This window comes from Mesoplodon bidens (assembly GCF_964165515.1).
Source record: "Mesoplodon bidens genome assembly, chromosome: 6".
Taxonomy (NCBI): domain Eukaryota; kingdom Metazoa; phylum Chordata; class Mammalia; order Artiodactyla; family Ziphiidae; genus Mesoplodon; species Mesoplodon bidens.
Window position 1 is genome coordinate 112528354 of NC_138162.1, and position 21120 is coordinate 112549473.

A 21120-nucleotide genomic window follows, 5' to 3' on the forward strand; every position below is an offset into this window, starting at 1 on the left:
CGTTTTTTTTTTTTAGATTCCATATATATGTGTTAGCATATGGTATTTGTTTTGTTTTTCTCTTTCTGACTTTCTTCTGTAGTCTTTTAACCTATTTTTTTTAAATGACTGAAGATGACATTTTTTAAAGATGATAATGGAATACATTTGAGTGATGTGTTCAAAATCAGCAAATTTGTACTAGAAAATTTGAAGAATAGAAAAACAAAGAGGGACCTGCTTTAACCTTGACTCACGACTGTCCTCACGTGTGTTAACCCTTTTGGAGTTTGTCTCATGACCCTTTTTCCTTTACTCGTGTGTATGTGTGTGATTATGTATATATATGATTATATGTGACCAAATATGATTCCAGTTCACTTTTAGAACTAAACATGAATCTATAATTTACTAATAAATCTCAAACTTGTTTTGAACTTAAATGTATGCTCAGCCCACATTTTCTCTTTAAATAAGTATTACTTTTACGATTTCCTCCTGGTATAAAGTATACCTGATGACAGGGGTGACCATATAATTTATCATCAAAATGGGGACACTTAGGAGAATAAATGAAGGGCACCACATGTATTTAAATTTTTATATCTTTGTAATATATATTTAGTAACTGACATGATTTTTATATTAGTGGATGAGTATAGTTCTAGGTTTTTAAATATAATCCTTCCTAAATCAAACCAAACTAATTTGGAATCATCTTTAAAGCTGCAATTTTGGTACTAAATTTGAAATTGTTGACACCGTTAGTGGATCTTGCTATATAGACTATAATGGTTTTATTAAGGAAATAATCTGTATGCAGTTGAGATAGCTAAAGTACTTGATAATTTTAGAGCTTAATTATAGTTTTCTTTGTATTGAAATAGGTAACTAGTTCAGCCCATATATTTTTACAGATATTGTCTTTGTCTTTGTCTTGAGTACCTTTTATCAAAGGTAGAACCTTTTATCAAAGGTTGTTTTTATAGAACAAAACTCAGTCAAAATAGTTGCTTTTATTTAGGAATCTTTTAAAATTCTTCACCTAATTCACACGCTGGAAAATAGGCCTTCTGAATTCCATTGAATTTCAATATAAGTTATCCAATTAAAAACAAGCAGTCCATCAATATAATTTTCTCATAAGTTAAGATATTCCAAAGCACAGTTATTAAATAAATAAATAAATAAATAAATATTGTGCAGCATTTGAGACCTCACCGTTCTCCCTTACTATTGTAGGGATTAATCTCAATGTGTACCTGTTTAGAAACATCATATTTATAATTCCTACCTGATAAAGAGTTTCAGAATCTAAAATTCTGGTGCTCCATTCATAACATAATTTGATTAAATATTTCCAACTGATTTTGAACAAATGCAACCGAAATTTAGAGAACCTATTTACTGAGAGTTCAATACCATTACAGAATATATAAGTTCATTTTTAAAGTACTTTCAAATGTTCAAATTAAAAAAAAAAATCTGATGGCAAGCAGTAAATAGAGAAACGTGTTATGCCATGATGAAATATAATTTTTAATTCAACGTCAGCTTTGTCACACAGAGAATTATAGTTCACTTAACTCGACGTTCCTATAAAAATGTAAAATTTAACAACTATAACTTCTCTTCAATTGATGGAATGGAGCAGAGCTTATGGATGTAAAATAAATCATATATGCATCATTACTAATTTCAAGAATATTGCATCTCCATAGATTTTTCAATTTAGTGAGAACGTAATTTTTAACATGGTGATGAGTTCCAACAAATATTTTATTCAAGTCCATCACAAACAAGTGACATTTATTTTCAATGCTGAACTTTTTAAATGAATTTAACAGACTTTACAATAGAATTTACAGTGACATCACATACTTCATCCTCAACACATGTAATTCCAAAAGAATTAGATTTAAAAATCAAACTCGTTTAAAATCATTTTAACCAATTTTCTCTTTGAAGCAGGAAATGATACTGAAACAAAACTACCATCATTTAATTGCTTGCAAATTTCCTGTTATGTGCTTTTCCAAGAAAACCTGAAGTCAAAAAAGAGTGAAATTAATTCATAAAAATAATCATTCGATCTAAATAAAAATTCAGTTTTCATAGAGTGATACGTAAATGCTCCCCCTGCAAACACACTTTTCAAATGATCATCTTTGGGCAGTATTCCAAAAATGACTATCTTTTGAAATAGATGCTGATATGTTTTCAGCTCATTTGTGTCTTGTGGCTTTTATGTGGACAGTGCTATCCTTGTAGCCCCTTTCGTGAATGTTAAATATAAACAACATTTTGTTCAAGTTGCACCTTCACCATCAACTTTTTGTGTGAAATGGAAATTTGGTGCTTGCTTTTTCAGTAAATATTGAATTCTTTTAGCCATTGCTGCTAGGAGAGTTTATTACAAAATATGAGTGTTGCCAAATAATAAAATAAATGTTTGTAGGTTTTAAAGCATTCGGGTTACTTCCTATATGATCCTTAGCAGTGCTAAGCTAGTAGTACTAAGCAGTACTCAGCTTTCAGTTACAAGTAACATAATTTTCTGTGACGCTTAGGCACTTTGACACTTCACAGGTGTCCCAGGTTTGTACACCAAGTGCCCAGCAGGGGGAACAAAGGTGAAAACTACTGCCACTGCTGCGATCAGGAGTTAGCTGCCCTTAAAATGTTCGTTACTGAAGGGGCCTGATAAAGATAGAGGGACCATTGCTGAAGTGGGCTGTTTTACAGGTTTAACCTAATATTTCATACTCTATTATACTATGGGAGAATCTAGAAGTAAAATTGAAGAGATACCAAACCAATAATGATGTGTTTTAAAACAATGATTAATAATGATACCTAATCTAAAAATGAAGAATCTAGAACAACTGTTAAGTCAGAGAGGACATAGGGGGAAAAAAAAAGGTAATCTAGGGCTGTTTTGGCAAACCAAGATGTATGGTTAGAATTCTTATAACCAAGTGACTCCTTTACTAAGAGAAAGGAAGAAAAAGGGAAATCCTGAAAGACTGAATATTTTTTCTCTTAAGACACTACACTCAAAAAAACCCTCAGTCATCTTTTTTAAAAAAATAATTTATTTTATTTATTTATTTTGGCTGCTTTTGTTCGTTGCTGTGCACAGGCTACTCTTCGTTGCTGTGCTTGGGCTTCTCATTGTGGTGGCTTCTGTTGTTACGGAGCACGGGCTCTAGGCACGTGGACTTCAGTAGTTGTGGCATGCGGGCTCAGTAGTTGTGGCTCCTGGGGTCTAGCACTCAGGCTCAGTAGTTGTGGCACACAGGCTTAGTTGCCCTGCGGCATGTGGGATCTTCCCGGACCAGGGCTCAAACCCGTGTCCCCTGCATTGGCAGGCAGATTCTTAACCACTGTGCCACCAGGGGAGTCCCTGAGTCATCTTTAAGTCTACCCCAATCAGATGGGATGGAGGCATCATATTAAGATACAAACAGTTGTAAATAATTGAAAACAAACACCCCTCTATTTTTCACATCTGAGAATAGTAAATATTTAATTTAACACTGCTACACCTGAATAACTGTTACAGTCTTTCCTCTGGAAGACTTTATCTGATTCTCCTTCTGCTCCTGTACTCCAGCTTAGTTTAGACCCCTTTCTGCACTCACATAGAACTCTGCTTATTCTCTGTCAGACTCTTCACAATCTGTTAGTTTATCTGTTTTATTGTCAGCTGCCACTATTCTATGAGCACCTTGACTGGAGCCAGGTCATTCTGCAGTGCCAGCCGTTTACCTAGGTACTTACATAGGGTAGGAACTCAACAATTATTTATTAAATTAATGAACTAGTTAAATTAATTCCAGGGCAACATTTTGGTAATAAAATTTTTTCTTGTTGGTAATATTTGAATATTTTTAGAGATGAGATTTTTTAAAAATAGAGTTTTTAGAGCAGTTTAAGGTTCACAACAAAATTGATCAGAAATTGACAATTTCCCTTACACTTCCCTACCCACCCCGCACATGCACATCCTCTGCTAGTGTCAACACCCCACACCAGAGTGGTGCACTTATTACAATCCGTGGACCTACATTAGGGTTCACTCTTGGTGGTGTGCATTCTCTGAGTTTCGACAAATATGTAATGACACGTATTCCATTGTAGTATCGTACAGAATAGTTTCACTGCCCTAAATATCCTAAATACATTATTGTTGACTGTAGGTATGATGCGATACAGCTGATCTCTAGAGCTTATTCATCTTGTTTGACTAAAACTTTATGCTTGTTGAGTATTCTCATTTCCCCATCCCTCAGCCCCTGACAGTCACCATTCCATTCTTTAATTCTATGAATCTGATAATTTAAGATGCCTCATATAGGTGAAGTCATGCCGTATGTGTCTTTCTGTGACTGGCTTATTTCATTCGGCACAATATCCTTGAGCTTCATCCATGGTGCTGCAAAAACTAAAAATAAGACTACCATGTGATCCAGTAATCCTACTTCTGGGTATTTTTCACAAGAATTGAAATGAGGATCTTGAAGAAATACTAACACTACTGTGTTCACTGTAGCACTGTTCACAGTAGCCAAGATGTGGGAACAAGCTATATGTCCATTGACAGGTGAATGGACAAAAAATGTAATATATACATACAGTGGGGTACTATTCAGCCTTTAAAAAGCAGGAAATTCTATAATATGGGGGAAAAAACCCTTAGTTTCTGAAGGTGGTAGTTTCTTGAATCTTGGTTGCAATGTGAGATTGGAAACCATAGCAATGAACTCTTCTTTTTTTGTTGTTGAAGTATAATTGATTTACAATATGGTGGTAGTTTCAGGTGTATAGTAAAGTACAGCAAAATAATCTGAAAAAAATATGAATATATAACTAGATCACTTTGCTGTATATTTTTCAGTGAACTCTTCATGCTCTTGTAAATTAAAATCTGTTTGTGTCCTGAACGTTAAATGGATCTTTTGCCTATGCATGATTTTTAACATCATGCTTTGATCATTTGGAAAACATTAGCTTAATGAGTTATTCAGATATTCCAAACATTGACACGTAACATTATACAATATTGAAAAGTCACATCTGTTAATATCACCACTGAGCTCATCAAAAAATCTTTAAGTATTGGGAAAATAATTTTTCCAAAATTTAATGTTAAATAGATAGCTCAAAATCTACCATTGACAACAAATACTGTCAGTTGTTTCCCCCAACACGATAGGTTCACTCACTTCTTTTCTTTTCAAGAAAATGATTGGCCATATACCTAATCGTAATAACCGCAGTTTGCCAGTCTTTTTTTTTTCAAGTAAAAATGGTGTTTCGAGCAAAACCAGCTGGCTTACTCGCAAATCAATCACACCAGTGCTTTCCCTTAGAAGAACCATCGTGTTACAACGTGCAGCTGAAGTGCTTTATCCGTACTTCCCATTTTGATACACAGAATATTAAAAGGACATTTATATAAGGGTCAAAATTTACTAAGATTATAATTGTTATTGTTTCATCAAGGATTGAGGACATTCTTAAATAAAATGGCATTGTTTATACTGCAAGATACGGCAGTAAAGAATACAATAACCACTAGCACAGTTTGCAGCCACCACTTTTATTCTAAAGCACTAGAAGTTTTACTTACTGTGTTTTCACCATCTGGACCAATGTCAACACAATGAAAAAGGCAGATAATGTCTTATGAATATGAAAGCAGTTTGGATTTTGTGAATCCCATGAGAAGATTCTACTAGAGTAATGTTTCTAAAGGACAATTTTTGTCATGTTACTCCCCTGCTCAAAAGATTTCAATTGTTTATCATTGCCCACAGGGAATTTTAAAAAATCAAACTTTGCAACCTGGAGTGTAAATTTTACATAATCTTACATTAATTCATCTTTTCATTCCGTATGCTTCTTCATGCAAACTGGCTCTAGATAAAGTTATTGCTATTCCTATTATAAACCTTGGGAGTTTGGTTTATTTCAAACAATTATACTATTTCCTTTGCCTGAGTGCCTCACTGTCTCTCACGTTCTTTATATGCTGGTCTTGCCTTTCTTCAAGGTGCAACTCAAATGAGGCTTAAATGGCTATTATAGATCCCTCTTCTGAAAGCACATACATAGCACTTTGAACCTCCCCCATGCCACTTATTTTCTACCTGGTAATAGCACCTCACATCCCCTGAAACCCAGTAGGATGCCTTACATATGGTCTGTGCTGAATAAATACTTGTTGAAGAAACAAGTGTTTGCTTGCATTGAGTCATTTGTTTACACGTTTCCCTGCAGCTACCCTATGAGATTGTTGGCTGAAGGTAGGGTTAATGCTTTTGTTCCCTCAATGAAGTATTCCTTGTTTTGGAACTCATTATGGTACAAGGCCATTCAGCTCACAGCCTCAATCTCATTAGCCAGTCTCTTCACCTTGGCAATTCTCAGAATTGTATAAAGTTCTGCCAACCAAAAGCATAAGGATGCTAAAATACTGTGAACTGTGTAGAAAAGTACTGATTTTTTTAAAAGTTATGTTTGAAGGCTTATTGAGGCAAAATTACCATTTAGTTAATTTCCTTGAACATCCACTTAGTTACTTAGAATAAAAGCATTACTGCCTAAAATTGTCGTTTCACTATTTTCCTTCTGGTTTCGAACTTAAATATTTTATGGACCTTAAGGAAATAGCATAGCTTTATTAGGATATGCCCATGCCTAAATCACTTAGTGTGCGTGATTATTTGACACAAGAGCAAGCTGAGTATGCTGTCTATAAATTGCATCAGAGACTGACTAAGCCTTGTCTTTGAGGGAATTTCAGAGAGCTACTTTCTTTTCACAGAAAACCCTAAGAAAAACTTACAACATGAAAACAAAACAGGGTTTCAGTTCATTTCTCCATTTATCTGTCTAAATTGGGAAATATCTCACATATTTTTGTCTTCAGGGGTTACACATATGGAAGAATAGGGTACCTGTCTTACCTGGAAGTAAATAAGAATCAGTGCCTATTTTACTTTTGATCCTTGAGAAATGTGCATCTATTTCCTCTTTAGGTAAAATGGTATAGACAGTGGATATACCAAAAGGCTTACAAATAAAATGAAAGCCTTCTCTTATTAGCCACCAAATCATTAATTGCAGGGTTCAATGAAATGTATTCCAGTGTAAGCAAGTCAAACATAAGTCCTTGCTGTGCAGAGTCCAATAGTCTAGAGGACAGTCCTGCAGGTCTTCTTATCTGTCCTGTAACCAGAATTTAGGCATGTCCCCTTCAGTCTGGAGGACTTCACAACCTCTACCAAATAGCGCTTGCTCCGTAATGAGCCATCATACGGATGCTGCTGCTGCTAAAGCCACCTTCCCCCGTAGCCAGTGGAGTGGATGTCGTGATGTGTGCCCACGGGTCAGGAGGGTGGGCTGGGCATCTGGCTCCAGTCACTATCACCACAGCTGGATCAGATTCAGCTCTTTCGGAGATGTCTTCCAGGTATTGTGGGAGGAAGAAGGGTGATCAGTTCCCTTCCAGACACCTCGCCCTGCTCAGCCTAACCTGGCCCGCCCCAGCTGTTTCCAATCATGCACACAGCCCCTTGTCGACAACATTAGCTACCAGAGAATTTGCTTGGGACACTTTCCCTTGTTTGCCGCTTGCTTCATGCACCTAGAGCTTCTGCTTCCTTTATCTGGCCCCTTGCCTTAGTTCAGAGGCCAGACTGTGCTTCCTCTCCTCCTACCTCCAGGGCAGCTGTGAACTCTGACCACCTGCAATCTTCCCCGCAGGTGACGTTCCTTTTGACTCCTTCTCTGCAATGGCCTTCAAGTGCACCTTTCAACAGCCTCTCATTCAGAGGGAAGAAAAAGATCAAATTCTGCTTTCCTTAGATACCACTCCTATAGACAGATGACATTTTAATTTGCTAAAAGACGCTTGCTTATTACAAAATATATTCGTGAATTCTAGTCAGAATTCACTCATGCTATGTGCAAGTCTATCCCTCCACAAACGTGGATTTTCTTTGTATACCGATTTTCCCTGAACAGCAGACATTTCTATCTAAAATATCCTTTTGTCCATTTTGGGACTCGGGACATAGAAGCAGATGCCATAAACTGAAATAGTTAATGAGTAAACCAAGAAAGGTATCAGCTCTGGTTCGTTCCGCCATGGATGTTATAGTTTAGATCATTTCCTAACCCGTGACGATTTCAGTTTTTGTTGAAAGGGTCCTGAATAATTTGAGAAAAGGTGAGGAGAGATCCAATGCAGTGGAACCAAAATGAATTGCTGAGTTAATGCAGTAGCTGCCCATCCCAAGGCAAGAATGTATATGCCTATTCTTTAAGGTTCCTACATGCCATGCCATACTTATTAGCCTACTACATTTTCTTACATCATTTGATAAATATTCTGTATGAAGAGACTTCAGTAGACTGGAATTGTGCCATGCGTAGCTCAATCAATAGAGTTAAGGTGACACGGTTTGGTGTTCCCATCCTATGGGAACACTACAAGTGATTATTTTAAATTTCACTCCTTTGCATGCCCTTTTCGCTCTAAATATTTTTATTATGTTTTGCCTAGTTGGGTACACAATGAATGATCTCATTTTTGAATGGCAAGATGAGGCACCTGTACAAGTGGCAGAAGGACTCACTTTGCCCCAGTTTCTGTTGAAAGAAGAGAAAGATTTACGATACTGCACTAAACATTACAACACAGGTAGGAGTTGAGTGTTCTTCATTACACTTATGACTTGTGGTTTTATGATATTCAGATGTTTCTTAATTATAGCGCTAGGTTAATTATTTTAGCAATTTATAGCTGAATTTTTTTTTATAGTCATAGAGCAGAGAATGGATGTCTTTGAAACTTACGGAAGCTTTGACTCATCACATCTTGTTATATAATTGGTTTGTATGGAACACAAGAAATGCCTGGTGTTCAGTTATATTTAACTAATTTCTTTTTTTGTGAAATGCCTATAGGTACATAGTAATGATGTTTCCAAAAAAGTTCCTTTAATTTCTATGTGAGCGATAAAATGTACTTTTTAACTGTCCTGTAGCTGTAAACATTGTGTTTGCTTAAAAAAATGAAAGTTTTTTTAAGGCTTCACTTTGCTTAAAAAAATGAAAGTTTTTTTAAGGCTTCACTTGCCTAAAGTTTTAGTTTAGCCACAATGTCATGCATTTCAAGATATTGTTACTAAGCACCTACTACTCACATTGACACAGTAGCCTTTTACCTTTGAGAATAAATATCAGATACAGTCATCAACATCAAGGACTGCAAGACTTGTACATTCATGTTATTTGTTCACTTCTCTCACAACTGGAACTGGCTATTTCCGTAATATCTCTTCTAATTGCCTAATCTACAAGTTCCCTTAAACTGCCCACAGTTGAGGCATCACTCCAAAGTGGCGAGCGCGTGGCCTCCCACTAGCATCTGTGGCTGCTCTTATTATTTCCTTATAGTAACTATGATTTTTCTTGGGCTCAACATTTCCAGAATTGTGACCTGACCTTTCACTATATAGTCAGCCCTCCGTATCCATGGGCTCGCATTCAAAGATTCAGCCAACTGGGGATTGAACATATTGGGAAAACAATTCCAAAAAGTTCCAAAAAGCAAAGTTCTCCCTGTACCATTTGTTAAAGAGACCATGCTTTCCCTGTTGAATAGTCTTAGTCCTTTGTCTGAAGTCAACTGACCATAAATGATCAGTTCTTGACTTTCAATTCTATTCCATTAATCTGTATATCTTTACTTATGACAGTACCATACTTTGTGATTATTGTAGATTTGTAGCAAGTCTTGAAATTGGGAAGTGTGAGTTCACCAAATTTGTTCTTTTTTTCCCTCAAGGCTATTTTGGCTATTGTAGGTTCCTTGCATTTTCATACTAATTTTAAGATCAGCCTGTCAATTTCTGCATAAAAGCCAGTTGGGATTTTGATAGAAATTGCAATAAATTTGTAGACCAATATGGGAAGTATTGCAATCTTAACCATATTAACTCTTCTGATTAATGACTACAAAATGACTTTCTATTTATTTTGATCTTCTTTAATTTTGTTCAACTGTGTTTTGTAATTTTTAGTGTAGAAGTTTTACACTTTTTTGTTAAATTTATTTCTAAATATTTTATTTTATTTGGTTCTTGTAAATGGAATTGTTTTCTCAATTTAATTTTTGGATTTTCCATTGCTAGTGTACAGAAACACAATTGCTTTTTGTATACTGATAGTGTATCCTGTAACCTTGCTGAACTCTTCAGTTCAAGTAGATTTTTAGTGAATTCTTTAGGATTTTCTAAATACAAGGTAATGGCTTCTACTTATAGAGATAGTTTTACTGCTTTCTTTTCAGTCTAAATGCCTTTTATTTAATTGTTTGCCTAATTACCCTGGCTAGAACCTCAAGGTACAGTGTTTAAAAGAAGGTATAAAAGCAGACACGAATCAAGTGAAATAATAGACATTTTAGTACTTTGCAAGTATGAAGTGCTAATCAAATGTGAAGTAATAAGATTATATATTATTTCCTGAAATAATACACTGTTCTATTACATTGCTTCTAGGTGCTAACAGAAAAATAAGAAATCTATTTTTCAGAAAACAATTTGCATATATGATTTGGGATCCCATTTCATTATAACTTTATAATTATATGAAAATAATAGTTATATAATTTCATTATAATTGTACAATTATACAGAAAGGTGTAGGGCAAAATTATGATGAAAACAAAATTGTGACATTTGCTGCAATAACAAAGACCTATTTTTTACCAATTACTGCATTTATTTCACAACCAATTAGGAAAGTTTACATGTATAGAAGTGCGATTCCATCTTGAACGACAAATGGGCTACTATCTGATCCAGATGTACATTCCCAGTCTCCTGATTGTTATTCTCTCCTGGGTTTCATTCTGGATCAATATGGATGCTGCTCCAGCCAGGGTAGCCTTGGGCATAACCACCGTGCTGACTATGACTACACAGAGTTCAGGATCACGAGCTTCCTTACCAAAGGTAAGTGTGCTAAATGGGCACACACGCATATTTGCACTAATATGTATATATATCATTATCCATTTTGGCCAGATCTTTTGCAGTAGTATTTACAGTTGGTCCCTGATTTACCATGGTTCGACTTAATGATTTTTTTGACTTTTATATGGTGTGAAAGTGATAGGCATTCAGTAGAAACCGCACTTCGAGTTTTGAATTTTGATCTTTTGCTGGGCCAGTGATGTGTGGTATCTGCTCTCATGATGCTGGGCAGTGGCAGCTACAGCTCCCATCAGCCACGTGATCAGGAGGGTAAACAATGATACACTCACAAGCCTTCTGTACCTAGACAACCATTCTGTTTTCCACGGTCAGTACAATATTCAATAAATTACATGTGACAGTCAACACTTTATTATAAAATATGCTTGTGTGTTTTAAAGATGTGCTGAAATAAAACATAGGAATACCTTTTTATGCATTTAGCAACATAGCAATGGAAAATTATTTTCTTTTTCTAAATGAAAAAATTTCTAAGAAAGAAATTTCTACTGTCTAAATTAAGTAATCCTGTCTGACCTCCAACAAGCTTCACTATTCTTTTCATTACAATGGTGTACGTTAATGTAATAAAATCATATTCACTTTCCTGGTACATTTGATGCTATCTCCCTGCCATGCCAAGTAAATTATAAATCTGCTGTCATGGCTTCCTTACCCCTTACTATGAATTGCATTCTCTGGCTCAATTTATTCAATTAAAATGTCTAAATAAATAAAAGTTGATGACAGGATATTTTATCACTAAAAATGTTACTTACTATCGGAAGAACTTGATATTTAACAGTGCTCACTGTGCCTTGCTAAGATTTAATTGTTGTCTTTCAAAATAAGGTTTACTTTTATTAACACATAATTGTATTTTCAAAATGATCTATATCAACTAGTGTTTTATAAAATATCGTCCAAATGAAAATTGTAAATCTGTTTATAAGATTAAGTGCTTTTTTATATGCAGATAAATGTCTCAAGGGCTCTGAGTAATAGTTGAAGTTCCATAGTCAATTTGTAAATGAAATTGCCAGTTTACTCATCGATTTTTTTCTCCATGAGCTAAACAGAAATGAAAGCTCATTCATTCCATAAGTTGTTACCCAGATAGTGGGGCACTTAGTGATTCATTTAAGGAAATTACAGTTTCTGTGAGGCGGAGCAAAAAGGCATCTGGATACAGAGATGAAGGCAGAATTGGGAGAGCATGAAGGTTTGGGTGGAGGAAACAGAAATAAATTAAAAAAACGGAACAGAGACAGGAGTTTTTTTTGTGTGTGTGTTTTTTTAAGGAAAGAAAGGTCTGAGATGACTTCATAGTTTTTCTCAAGAAGTTTTTTTTAAAGGCATTAATTTCACCATGATCTCAGGGAAGGAATAAATTTTCAATCATTAGCTCAAATACACACATAGATATATACAAAACCTCTCCATCTCTCAGATCATAGAGACACTGGAAATATGATAACAGATTTAAAGAATTGATTACCAAACAGATATCTTAAGAGTTGGTGATTATTTCATCTTAGGCTTTGTGATAGTTAAGGAATGAGTTACGTACAGAAGTTATGTACATTAGAATTCAGGATGACAGATGCTGAAGTCCCAGAATAAACAAGAATTATACTATTGGATGAGATCATTCAAAAGAGTAGAATTCTCTTGAAAAATGCAATCTTGATTCTGCGATTTGGAAAGGCAAGGGGCGAGGGCTCACACTTGCATTTAGGAATAGGAGTCTGAAACCACGCATCTTAAGATCTGCTATTCTCAACCTCACAAAAGAACCCTCAGATGCCTGAAAATCTTGCCATGGAAACATCCACCATTCTCGTACTGACAAAAATCCAGGAAGGAGGAAAACAAAATTAAATTCAGGAAAACAATAGGGGATTATCAGACACAGGAGGAAGAAACAATAAATCACTAATTTATGATAATCGCTTAGTGTTCTGTCCAGGCTCTCTGCTAATGCATCTCCTCTAGATAAGAAGGGCCTTGGAAATTGGTCAAGTAAGACCCAAAGTAGAAAATCTCAGAGAATGTACTTGAGCCAACGCCTTGTGAACTACAGACCTGAGATTCCTCGCTGATATTTCCTGTTGCGCTGGCTTCTGCGGTGTCATGAATCAGGCATGTAATAGCCCACAGCAAGAAGACTCCTGTGATTCATTTCTTGGAACTTGGAGCAATCTGACATTTCCACAGTGCCTGCATTAGGTGTCCAGAAGAGGGTGACAATGCATCCCGCAGCCAGCATTTTTTCAAAGTTGCAAAACTTAGGAACACTTCCTAACATTGCGTATTTGGAGGAGAGTGAGTGAGAAAAAATGGCAGTGATCATAGAGCCATATCATGGAGGGTTTTATAGAAGTTGGTAAGGATTAAGTTTATTTTGGATGGCGTTTGGAAGAATCTTAATAGGAAGAGGTAAAAATGGAAGCAGAGATACTTCCAAGAAAACTATAGCTCAGAGCAGAGGATGGTCTGGCTAGATTGGTAGTCGCAGAGACGGAGAGTAGCAGATGGATTTAGAAAAAGGTAGATTTTTTTTTGAGAAAATCTCAAATAGAGATGAAATAGACAGGGTTTGCTTATGAACTGGACTTTGAGGAGTAAGGGAAAGGTGGGAGTCAAGGGTAGCCTTAGGCTGAGTAACTGGGCAAGTAGTGGTAATAGTTACTCATGGGGAAGGTTGGGGGAGGTAAGAGTTCTATGACTGAACATGTTAAGTTTGAGATGTTTATGACGGTCACATGGAATCATCAGAAAGGACACCCAAGCCTCAGACTTCAAGGAGTAAACTACAGATGCATAGGGAAACAGACCAGAGATGGTTCTTCTCAGAGTAAAAGAAAGTCCAGAAAGAGGGGGAAAGAAGATATATTTGTGGTTGGCCCTCCTCCTCCAGTTGGAAATGGACCTGCATATTCAAAGTCCCTTCTCTCCTTTCCTCTTCTAGGGCCATCTCTCCCCCACATGCAGAATAGGTTAGACAGCTCAGTTAAAAGCTAGACCCACTCACCGCAAAACTTTTCTCCCAAACTCGTTGAGATTCCCAACATTTTGTGGGTTTTTGTTTTAAATGTGAAAAGCAATCCTCCTTGGGAGAATTAGATTTTAATCAGGGGTCAGAGAGAGGATAGTATTAGTCACTGAACTATTTTTGAGTATATATTTGATTTACACTAATACATAGTTAAGATCTTGGCATTGAGGGAATTATATTTTTTATTAAGTATAGGGATGGATAGGAATAGAGAAAATCATAGGAGGGACAAAATGTCATTTTAATTTGTAAACTATGATTCTAGAAAGAATTGCTTTAGGGAACTCTGGGAAGATCTGGGTATACAGCAATATTTTTCCCCATTCAGTTTGTTTGTGAAACCCACCAGGAGTAGCTTTTTGAGAGGACAAACTATCTTTTACATATTTTTATCCTCAGAGCCTAAATCAGTACATGATATGGGTCTGTTGAGTAAATGCCATGCAGATATTTAAAGACAGTGTGAGCTTTTAAACTTTACTCCATAGTTAACTTGAAAAGGAAGAACATGCCATTTTTTCATCTCTCTCAAAAAGAATGTAAAAACTCAGTTGAATTACTCTTATGTAGAATCATATATTCCCCTGAGAATCACCAACTTAATGAAAAAGAATTTAAATATTGCCATGTATCTACCATACAGTATAATAAAAACATTGGTTCTTAGAAAACATAGCAATAGCTTTCACATTGTTTTTTTTTTCTAACATCTTTATTGTTGTGTAATTGCTTTACAATGGTGTGTTAGTTTCTGCTGTATAACGAAGTGAATCATCTATACGTATACATATATCCCCATATCTCCTCCCTCTTGCGTCTCCCTCCCACCGTCCCTATCCCACCCCTCTAGATGGTCACAAAGCACTGATATTAAGTTTTTATTCTTCATAAAGACACCAACTATAGAAGTGATTACAGCTGTTAGAACATATAAATCTAACTGCTATATTTATATTTGGATGCCATGATTGTGTGGGCACACAAAGGTCTACATGACATTACACTGAAAAGACAGGATGGGAAGGAAAATGAAGTATTTGTATTCACTACTGTGTTCTTTTCTGATTAGCTCTCATTCTTCTCAAAAAAAAAAATACCCTGCAGTTTTAAAGGAGAGTAAATTGTAAATATCAGCGGTAGTTAAATGGGGCAATGGGGTTGCATAGTAATCAGGTTTTCCTATTGATAACTATTACTGTAAATAATGTTTTGATCCTCACCAATTGAATAAAAGATTCTAATGTCTATTCAAAGTATAGTTAACTAAAATTACTTCAATCAAGTTCAGTACAAATATGATGCAAGAGGGCTCATTTTTAATTCATTAATGAGACAAAATAGTTAATAAGTATATTTAACTTTATGATACAATATTTGATGTAATAATTTAATTTAAAAGACTTTTCATTGAATATGTTAATAATTTTCTTCCATATTATATTCACTTAGGGAAAAGAGAGAAAAAGAAAAAAGGCACAAGAAAATGAAAAAATCATTTATGTAAGAATCATAAAAAAATTCTTTTAAAATCAAAAGATATAATGCATATGAATATTATTCAATTTTATTAGTGTTTTTTTCTGTCTCCAGTAAATAGATAATTCCTAAACATAGGTGGATCCTATAATAAGAATAGAAATTGATAGACATCTCTGGTTCTACATTTGATCTTAGTACCTACAATTAACAGGCTTACTAGGTCTCATTAAGCTGAATTTAATAATTATCAAGTATGTCCTCTGTAGCTGACATAGAGACAGAGCCACTGCATGGATTCTTAAATGTGATGGCACAATTTGGAGAAAGTATATGATCAAATGCTAAAGTTTAAAAATTTTTGAAATGACATAATACAGTGGCTTTGACATCAAATGAAGTTTAAAAACAAAAGGTGTATATGCAACTTCGAGCCAATTTAACCTATTTAATGTCTTAAACGCCCTTTACCATATTCATATAAATCCTAGAATCATACCATGAACCTCCTGACAGATAAAATTGGATGTAAAACTCGCCCTTTGCCACGGGAATAAAGAATTTGGTCCCAAAGTCAGTGTTGGAAACACCTTACAGGTTTTATCTGTCTTCCTGATTCCTGTTTGAAGTTATAAATGAAAGCCTCAGATCTTGGAAAAAAAGGGAATGGGAGGGTATATGGGTATAATAAAGATGATCTTATAGAAATACAAAACCTCCAGTGCAAAAATACAAGGAAGAGAGAAATCACAAATATAATTCAACTTTCCTTGAGTAGGTCAAGAAAAGATAACATATTGTATTAAGAAATGCCAGTAACTAACAGCGTGCACCTAAAAAGCGTTTCCAGTGACATCTAGATTTTACAGATTCATTTAAGTGTTAAAACACAAGAATCATGTCCTATAGAAAAGACAATGGTAAAGATCCTATAACTGAAGCAAAAGTCAGAGACAACAGGGTGACCTTTCAAGATACCTTAGCCTTTTTAATTGCATTTTTCTTAACTGATGACTGGATGGATTGATCAAGTTCATCACTTTGGAAATAATGCAGTTCTGCTATTATGATTCTCTGTTACATTTCATCTCTTAAAAAACTTTATGTGGCAAATAAATATTGTGTTCAAAGCATCATTCATTTACTAATCATAATCAGTATGAATATGATATCAGTAGGATTCTGCAGTTGTGAGTTGCCCTCCAGGATGATAAATGGCAAAGCTCACAAAACTCTGTGTGATTCACCACCTAGTGTTCCAAGAAAACAGTCCTGCAGACACCTCGTTTGCCTTTTCAATATCAGCTTCATTTTACTTTAGCACCAGTTTTTAAAACATTGGTTGTTCTTTTCCTTTGTTCTTATTCCTTTATCTCTCTGGCTTTAAGTCTTAAATGAAGCTCAAAATAATTTTGAAACTAATATAATATTTCCCATAAGCATTAAAAAATGCAAAATTCTTATACAGCTTTTACACTAGGAGGAAATGAAGGATTAAGTGTACTACAGTTTGGATTTGACAAATCCAAAGGTAAATAGTCAATGTGACCTGAAAGACCCTAGGAAAAAAGCCATGACACAAGCAGGACATTTTTCAGCATAACTCAGAGAAAAGGCATTGAGCTGCTTGCCCATTCCACAGCCAGAATTACTCATCACAGTTTATTTGACAATTTTGAGGACTGGGAGAATTCACCAGGATTGATTATCACCAATGGAGAATAAATTACCCAATTCAAAGGGCTGTTTTAGCTAATCAAAAGCAATACACTGTGATGTTTTGTTATACCTCCTTCTCAAATAAAAAGCAACTTTGGATTGAGAAAAGAATTGACAAACTATTCACTCTCCTGGGATATTAACCATGTAGAGTGCCTACATGTTGGTTTGCATGAGATTTGGAGGTTCAAACTCCAGGTTCTCGTTTAATCAATTTCTTCTTCAAAGCTGTGCTGCTTATAAATGCATTATACATTTCTATTTCTAAACATTCTTGATTAATAGTAGTCTGGGTTATAACTCATAATTTAGTCAGTGTAATTTACTATAATTTAGTAGTCTGGGTTATAATCTAATAAATATTTACCCATTAGTGCATTGTCATCTACCAGCTATAGTTTAGGGCAGTATTTGTCCTAAGGCAATGCTTTTGACCATCTCTGTGTGGAGTAAGATAAAGGTATGTATCTTGACAAGCCTCTCAACTATAGCATATGGTGCCATACTTACAATATCGTTCACCCAATGACCTTCTAAAGGAATATAATCTAAAATTGTTGTTAGTCAATTATCTTACCTAAAACTGGCATAAAATTAAATTGATTTATGAAGAATTGCCTGAGATACATGCAAGCCATCCATTCCTGAATCAGAGAGCACAAAATCAAATGACTTCAGAGGACGTATGCCCAAATAAGTGAACAAAGTCGGGTCTGGTGAAACTAATAAGGCATGGAATGAGTAGTAACTGGTGAGGTGCAGTCCATACTTGGAAGCACAGTCTTTTTCTTTTCTGAGATCCCGTGCGGTACAAGCAAACGCATTCCCATGCCCGAATTTGCCTTGCAGCCTGCCTATCTTTATAATCTAAATAATCTATTACCTGTCCTGTTCACGACTGATTTTACTGAACTCTGACCTGACATGGTTTGAACAAATTTGGGGATGAAGATCAGGAGAGGTTTCTTTTTCTTTGTCATGCTCTCATTAATTAACAGCTTCTTTCTATAAAGCAGTGAGTTTTGCCCTTTAACAAAGCTGCTTTTCTTCTCTCTTCAAGATGTCACAGTGATCAGATCATAATCCACACTTGTCCTCAGTCCTGGGCTTGTAGGGATCCTTGTTTTTGTCCCAGAAGCACAAAGAGTAGATCCTTTCCCACCTCCACTCCCTCTGTCCCTCCTCCTGGCTTTCTCTCCCTTCCAGGCACAGGATGGGGTTGTACCTGCCAGGTCTCTTATTGTCGGGCTGACTGTAAACAGTTCTGGCTAATGAGTTTGAGCACAGTGATCTGTGCCACTTCTAGCTCAGGGTGTTTGTAACCAAATGTGAGACCCATCTGTGCCCTGGTCTTCCTCTGCTGTGGTCACCACCAGTGATCCAGATGGTGACCACCCCATGCGCTGAGGTCATGGTGAGGATGACAATGACAACACTTGTCCTGAGTCACCATTCAACTCCAAGTGGACATAGAGTGACCTTTGCTGTTTCAAGCCAGTGAGATCTGGGGGCTGTTTGTTACTGTTATCAAATCGCAGCTTGAATCCTCCTTACTTACTAAAGCTCCTTACAGCTTGAAGCCCACTTCCTTGTAAAGAAGTTCATGCTTAGGCCAGTTTCCTGAACACGACTGCTTCCCAGGGCCAAGGGCACTGGATTCCAATCTTTATAACCAGGATAATTAATCATGATAAAATCCAATATACACATATTCAGGACACCAGAAGCAGACTTTCTCTGTTTTCTAATGATAACATTGCAAAGTAGGATAAATGCAGATTTTTCTGGAAAAAAAAAATCTTTCTTCTGGAAAAAAGTCTACAGAACCTATGATGCTTATATTCCTTTCCCTACATTATAAAACTTATTTTTTAAAAAAATTATTTATTTTTGACTGCGTTGGGTCTTCGTTGCTGCTCGCGGGCTTTCTCTAGTTGCGGCGAGTGGGGGCTACTCTTCGTTGCGGTGCACGGACTTCTCATTGCGGTGGCTTCTCTTGTTGCGGAGCACAGGCTCTAGGCGTGCGGGCTTCAGTAGTTGTGGCTCGTGGGCTCTAGAGCGCAGGCTCAGTACTTGTGGCGCACGGTCTTAGTTGCTCTGCGGCATGTGGGATCTTCCCGGACCAGGGTTCGAACCTGTGTCCCCTGCATTGGCAGGCGGACTCTCAACCACTGCGCCACCAGGGAAGCCCCCCTAAAACTTATTTTTTAGAATGAAAAAGATAAAGCCTTGCAGTAAACCATCTCTGCACATTCAAATGGTAATTTATCAAGCTAATCTGGTCCCAGATTATCACATGGCAAGTAGTCAGTGGTCTCCCGGCTCATAAAAACACTTCATTATAATTAATGTGAGAATGTTGCTGCAGAGACTTTCATTGTATTTCTGAGGATAAAATGTTTCCCTGATCTAGTTTTGCTTCTGCAGAGCAACTATTTTGTTTTTATGCGGTAATTACGTGCTCATAACTCCTTTTCTACATTGTCTTTGAGGAAGCTGATTGCTAGATTTTAGGATCAGAACCAGCAAACATACAGGACCTTACAGCATGTATTTTATGTACTGACTTCACTCTTAACTCTCAGATAAAAGTTGAAGAGGCTGGAATATTAAGATACAGAGAGTTATTTCTACTTAGTGTGTTCACAGTTGTTAACTTACGGCGGTAGCTTCAATAGAAGCAGCCTAATAACCAGGTGATATATTGATACAATAGTAGTTGAGTTTACAGCTCTTTAGCCAGATTAGCTGTATTCAGATCCTAGCTTTGCAGCTTGGTAGCTGCCTTAGTCTGTTCAGGCTGCTATAACAAAATACCATAGAAGGGCTGGTTTATAGACAACAGAAACTTATTTCTCACAGTTCTGGAGGCTGGGAAGTTCAAGATCAAGGTACTGGCAGATCCAGTGTCTGGTGAAGGCCTGCTTCCTGGTTCATAGCTGGTGATCTACTAGCTGCGTTCTTTCATGGTGGAAGGGGCAAGGGAGCTCTCTGAGGTCCTTTTTCTAAGGGTCCTGATCCCATTCATGAGGGCTCCACCCTCAGGACCTAGTCACTCCTCAAAGCTCCAACCTCCTAATACCGTCACTTTGGGGGTTATATTTCAACACTGGGACTTTGAAGGGACACATCCAGTCTATAGCAGTAGCTATGTGACAAGTTGTTTTACATGTCTCAGTGTCCTCATCTTTGAAATGGGAATAGTTTCCTCAACCATTGTGGGGATTAAAAGTGTTACTACTAAGAATACTCAGTAGTTTTATGGACACTACTAAGAACATTCTTGGCATGTTAGTTGTAATTATTTCTGTAATAATAAATGGCCAATGATGGCAAGTCACTTCACATGCTTCAATCAGTTGAATATTATCTGAGAGCCCATAGTATGACAAGCGCTGTGTTGGGTCCTAGAAATACAAAGGCAAATAAGATCTGGCCCTCGTCTTAGCTCACAAGATATATTAGCCTAAAAGGAGAAAGATACATAAATGGATAATGTTGGTACAGTGGGGCCAGGTCAATAATAAGATGGATTATTTGTTGTTTGCTATCAACACATAGTTTGCTAAAATATCAATATAGACCTTTCACCTTGAAATCCGCAAGAACATACTCATTTTTGAACCCTCCTAACCAAGTTTTTGGAAAATAGCCCTTAGGGATTGTGGAACAGAGTCATTATCCGAAGGGGGGACATTTAAATGATGCTACCCAGCAGTCACCTTATAAGAACTACCCATGGATAAACATCGTTACAACTGTGATGAGTGACCTGAGACAAGGGTTCTAGGAGCAAAGCAGAGGTAGGAGGGCAGGAAGGGGCTGTACAGTTCT

General features: G+C 36.4%; 1 protein-coding gene across 2 annotated transcripts in view; it reads left to right on the forward strand.

The window, feature by feature from the left end:
• The window catches only part of GLRA3 (glycine receptor alpha 3), a gene marked incomplete at both ends in the record, with an annotated part of 159464 nt that overhangs the window by 112970 nt on the left and 25374 nt on the right, over nucleotides 1–21120 (forward strand). For both annotated transcript variants that reach the window (XM_081237279.1, XM_081237278.1), the window contains 2 exons: nucleotides 8555–8692; nucleotides 10798–11012. In XM_081237279.1, the coding sequence (XP_081093405.1) occupies nucleotides 8555–8692; nucleotides 10798–11012 (353 nt within the window). The remainder of the gene's footprint in view (nucleotides 1–8554; nucleotides 8693–10797; nucleotides 11013–21120) is intronic.